This window comes from Salvelinus sp. IW2-2015, unplaced genomic scaffold, assembly GCF_002910315.2.
Source record: "Salvelinus sp. IW2-2015 unplaced genomic scaffold, ASM291031v2 Un_scaffold3291, whole genome shotgun sequence".
NCBI lineage: Eukaryota > Metazoa > Chordata > Actinopteri > Salmoniformes > Salmonidae > Salvelinus > Salvelinus sp. IW2-2015.
Genome location: NW_019944575.1, coordinates 55664 through 61276, shown reverse-complemented (window position 1 = coordinate 61276; position 5613 = coordinate 55664). Strand labels below are relative to the sequence as shown.

At 44.7% G+C, this 5613-nt stretch overlaps 1 protein-coding gene across 2 annotated transcripts; it reads left to right on the top strand.

Annotated features, from left to right (window-relative positions):
- Positions 1-2296: 2296 nt before the first annotated feature.
- Positions 2297-5570, top strand: LOC112075621 (leucine-rich repeat-containing protein 10B). Of its 2 annotated transcripts, XM_024142588.2 has the most exons (2): positions 2297-5059; positions 5117-5570. In XM_024142588.2, the coding sequence occupies exons 1-2, from the start codon at positions 3935-3937 to the stop codon at positions 5210-5212; spliced, it is 1221 nt and encodes a 406-aa protein (XP_023998356.1). In that variant the 5' UTR covers positions 2297-3934; the 3' UTR covers positions 5213-5570. The 2 variants fall into 2 exon arrangements, with proteins under 2 accessions (XP_023998356.1, XP_070297084.1); XM_070440983.1 differs by having other exon boundaries at positions 2297-5570.
- The last annotated feature ends 43 nt before the right edge of the window (positions 5571-5613 follow it).

The window sequence follows — 5613 nt, the reverse complement described above, 5'->3', positions numbered from 1 at the left end:
CTACTATGGCACTAATAACCTGTTAGTTAGCTAGCTATGGCAACTAATAACCTGTTAGTAGGCTATATGAACTAAGTAACCTGTTGTTACTAAGCTATTACAACTATAACCTTTAGTTAGGCTAGCTATGCAACTAATAACTGTTAGTAGTAGTCTATGCAACTAATAACTGTTAGTTAGGCTACTATGGCAACTAATAACCTGTTTAGTTAGGCCTAGCTATTTCAACTAATAACCTGTTAGTTAGGCTAGCATGCAACTAATAACCTGGTTAGTTGGCATCATTATGGCATACTAACCTGTTGTTAGGCTAGCTATGCAACATAATATACCTGTTAGTTAGCTACTATCAAACTAAAACCTGTTAGTTAGGCGCTACTATCAACTAATAACCTTTAGTTAGGCTAGCTATTACAACTAATAACCTGTTAGTTAGGCTACTTATTACAACTAATAAACGTTAGTTAGCTAGCTTAGGCAACTACTAACCTGTTCATTTAGGCACTATAACTAATACCTGTTATTTAGTTAGCTATTACAACTAATAACCTATGCTAAGTTAGTTAGCCTAGTTATTCAACTAATAACTGTTAGTTAGTCTAGCTACAACTAATAACCTATAGTGAGCTAGTATTACAATAATAACTTAGTTAGCTACTATACAACTAATAACTATTAGTTAGGCTCTTCAGACTATAATGTATTTAGCTAGCTATTACAACAAATAACCTATGCTAGTTAGTTAGCCTATTATTACAACTAATACATGTTAGTTGCTAGCTATTAAACTATACTATCATTATTAGCTAGTTATACAACTAAAACATGTTATTAGCTAGCTATTACAACTAATAACTGTAGTTACGAGCATATACAACTAATAACCGTTAGTTAGCTAGCTTATTACAACTAATAAACTTAGTAGGCTAGTTATCAACTAAAACCTGTATAGTACTATTAACTATAACCAGTATAGTAGCTAGAACAACTAATAACATGTTAGTAGTTAGGCTATTTCAACTAATAACTAGTTAGTTAGCTAGCTATTACAACTAATAACCGTTGTTATTAGCTATCTTTACACTAATAACCATTAGTAGTAGCTATGCTATTACAACTAATAACTTTAGCTATTAGTACCTAGTTATTACAACTAATAACCTGTTAGTTAGGTAAGCAATAACAATAACAGTAGTTAGTTAGCTAGCTATTACAATAAAACCTGTTAGTTAGGCTAGCTATTAAACTAATAACCTTATGCTAGTAGTTAGCCTAGTTACAACTAATAAACGATGTTATTAGGCTATTATTACAACTAATCATCCTTTAGTTACTTAGCTATCTATTACAACTACTAACCTGTTACTACTCATTACAGACTAAAACCATGCTAGTTAGTTAGGCTAGCTATGGCAACTAATAACCTGTTAGTTAGGCTAGCTATTGCAACTACTAACCTATGTTAGTTAGTTAGACTAGTTATTACAACTAATAACCTTTTAGTTAGGCTAGCTATTACAACTACAAACCAATGTTAGTTAGTTAAGCTAGCTATTACAACTAATAACCTGTTAGTTAAGCTAGCTATTACAACTACTAAACAATGTTAGTTAGTTAGACTAGTTATTACAACTAATAACCTGTTAGTTAGGCTAGCTATTACAACTACTAACCTATGTTAGTTAGTTAGGCTAGCTATTACAACTACTAACCTATGTTAGTTAGTTAAGCTGGCTATTACAACTACTAACCTATGTTAGTTAGACTACATTAAAATTCTGAAACCTGATCATAGCTGCTCATCTAGAATGATTCAAAGGTTTACAAAAATACCTTTGTTTGTAGATGCATTGGCGTGTATTATATTACATAATCTGCGTGTGTTGCATGTTCCTAAATAAATACAGCTGCCAGTGTGCCCATGCACACAATCATATTACCAATTTGCCATTTTGAATGCAACTCCCTATTTATAATTGGCCGGTATGAAGCGTAGGCTATTATGTAAATCCTGTGTCAATTACAGACTTTATCTAGGAATATTTTATAGCCTGCTATGTGCCAATTTTTAACTCTTAATTATACTAGATCACATCACGTGGTCCCTCTCATCACTCTTTTCTCCTCTCTGTCCCCTCTTTATTTCTCTTCAATCACTCTCTCTGCTCCCTCTCCCTATTTTCCTCCCCCACTCTCCCATCCATCTCCTCTGCTCCCCCCCCTCTCTCTCTCTCTCTCGCTCTCTCTCCCCTGCCCCCTCTTTCCCTCTCCCTTTCTAACCATGTGATGTACGTGTTTGACAATGCTCTCTCATGTCCCTCTGTTTCGGTTGCTAGGGAGGGGAGACAGTCCTAGGCAACGTTGTACGCAAATCTCCAGCCGAGACGCGAGAACCAGGATAACGTACACTAGTTTGAGATATCAAGAGGCGACAGTGAAGAGTGGACCGAGCGACAGCGCGCAACCGATAGTTTTCATAGTAGCCAAATTGAAAATTCTCCATTTTGTATACAGGCGACGGTCTAGTGACTTTGGGCACCAAGATGACGACATTAACGATGCCCGAAATGCGCAACCGTCATCACCAAAGCAAGAGTGAGTGATCACCAAAGTGGACTTCCCTTTTGCTCTTTCACTTTGCCGCTGGCCAGGTCAACACATCACATCACCACACAGCTGCGTAGCCGCCTGCGCGTCAAGCTGGGCTCCGACTCGCTCGCTCTCTCGACGGACGGAATATACAGTCATCACGGAAAAGAACATCTAGCGCGAACGTATCCACTTTTTTTGGGGAGGTAATTCTTGTTCTGCGTTCTCACGTCATACGATCAGTGGAACAGGTGACACTGACATCTGCTCCGTCTGTCGAGCAGAATTCAAGCTCATATGGAAACTAAAATGAAATGTGTAAAGCCTGCGGTTGTCGTGTGTCACACAGGGCTGAAAACATATCTACTGAAAACTTCCATGGAGTAAAGTAGCCGACAGTAAGACGCGGACAGCATCAACATGAACATATGATACCCAAATGGCAAGTTTGCTTCTGTTGGAAGTTTGTGGAGCCATTTTATCTGTTCTGGGAAGACATTTATAGTCTTATTTACATTGGTTGACTGCTCTGTCTGACTCCAAACAGACACGAAGAGACTATGTTTTATCATCAACATTCAGCTTTATATTGTTGAGTTAAATTATTATTATTATCACTTCTGTAAACACTACTCTGCTGCTTTTGGTTGTTGTTGATAATACGCCTCTAATTGGCTTATCCATCCCCCCCACCTCATCCTTTCAACTGTTCCCCAGGTCCTTGCTGTAAATGAGAATGTGTTCTCAGTCAACTTACCTGCTAAAATAAGGGTAAACATATATATATATATTTTTACAATTACAAGTAAATCAATGTTATTGTAATGTGTAGATGTCAGTTGACACTTCATCTAATGTGGGGCAGTCAGACAGTGCCACTTCTAGTACCATGTGTTGGTCTGTGGCTGCTGAGCTAGCAGAGAGCAATCACTGGCCTATTAAGGAACACAATGCCCCCTGTTGCTGCGGGTCCTGCCACTGGATCCTTTCTCACCAGTTCAGAGCCTCCGACCGGGCTGACCAGCACCAGCCTCAGTTCAGAGTAGGAGCCTCCGACCGGGCTGACCAGTCTCAGAACCAGCGCCAGCCCCAGCCAGACCAGCCTCGGACACAGACACGACCAGCCTCAGAACCAGCCTCGGACACGTCTTCAGACACTGTCCTATCCTGACCAGCTTCAGCCTCAACCCCAGACAGTGTCGAAGCTTCAGTCTCAGTCTCAGTCCCAACCCCAGTCTCAGACAAGGCTTCAGCCTCATCCCCTGATTCCATCCTGACTCAGCCAGTATCCAACGGCAGGCTGCCGGGCCACGGGTGTAGCAACGGGCGTAGCAACGGGCGTAGCATGGGCAACTCCTCCAGGAAGGAGGAGGATGAGGAAGAGAAGGATGGGGATGGGGAGAAAGTGAAAGTAATGGAGGAGGAGAAGAGGAGGAGGAAGAAGAAGAAAGAGGAGGAGATGGAGGACGATGAGCTTCCCCTAGGTGTGGAGGAGATGCTGGCGAGCGGAGATCCCGTCTTGGATCTGAGCTATAAGAAGTTCCGCAGGTTGCCCGGTGTGATCTGTGGGCTACGCCACCTGGAGAAGCTGTATGTCTGTGGTAACAGCCTGCGGACCCTCCCGGAGAACATCGTCCAACTAAAGGGCCTCCGCATCCTGGCTCTAGACTTTAACAAGATGGAGGACGTCCCGTTGGCCATCTGCCAGCTCCGCAACCTGACACGTCTCTACCTGGGCTCCAACCGCCTGATATCTCTCCCTCCAGAGCTACGCAACCTTCAGAGCCTTCGCTGCCTCTGGATGGAGAGCAACTACTTCACGTGCTTCCCCCGCCAGCTCTACGATTTACCCCACCTCAGGTCCCTCCAGATGGGGGACAACAGGCTACGGACCCTGCCCCCGGACCTGTGGCGTATGGAGGCTCTGCGAGGGCTATGGTTATACGGGAACCGTTTCACAGAGTTTCCCCGTGTCTTACTCCGCATGGTGGATCTGGAGATCTTAGACCTGGACAAGAACAAGATCGCGGTGTTCCCTAATCTGAGTCGGCTCCCCGCCCTCCGCCTCTTTTCCTACGACCACAACCCCGTGGAGGGGCCTCCCGGCGTGGGGGAGGAGGTGCTGCTGGTTGGGGAGGGGGCCCAGGAGGAGCTCCAGGATCGGGCAGACAGGAAGGCTAAGAAGGAGCAGGATGTGAGGGATGCGGAGGAGGCTGTGCTGGCCGGGGATGGGCCTGTGATCCAAGGCATTCTAAAAACGGCCAAACAGAACAGTGCATCGCACGCTGGGCACAAGTACAACGAGGTGGTAACCGAAGCGATGCCCCTAACCGAGGAGGAGAGGAGGAAGAAGGAGATGGAGGCGGAGTTAGAGAGGGCGTTGAACGACTACGGGGCGGGGCTTGAGTATGACCTGGAGGGGATAGAATATGACAAGGAGGAGCTTATATGTGAGGGGGAGGGGTATGAGGTTGGGGATTTGGAGTACGAACGAGGAGATATGGACTATGAGTTAGGAACTTATGAGGTTGGGGATTTGGAGTACGAACGAGGAGATATGGACTATGAGTATGAGGAGGGGGAGGAGCTAGAGGAACCAGGAAGACAAGGGGGCCGGCATTGATGACTGACTGATTGACTCCTTCTCCTGCAAAGGCTCTGACTCCTGCCCTCCTAAGTCTAGACTTGTTTGACCTTGCAGCAGACATTGCAGGCGACTGACTGATCTACAAGCCACCTTGCATCATAAATAGCTACTTCGAATTATTTGTAGATCAGTCAGTCACAATTTACCAACAATGCATCACGGATTCGATGCTCTCAGACACAGCCTCTCACCCCTCCCCTTCCTAAACCTAGGACCCATCCCCTTCCTAAACCTAGGACCCCTCCTCTTCCTAAACCTAGGACCCATCCCCTTCCTAAACCTAGGACCCATCCCCTTCCTAAACCTAGGACCCCTCCCCTTCCTAAACCTAGGACCCCTCCCCTTCCTAAACCTAGGACCCCTCCCCTTCCTAAACC

What these genes read in the sequence shown, in the direction of transcription:
- LOC112075621 (XM_070440983.1), top strand. Translation starts at nt 3,935, where the DNA reads ATGGGCAACTCCTCCAGGAAGGAGGAGGATGAGGAAGAGAAGGATGGG.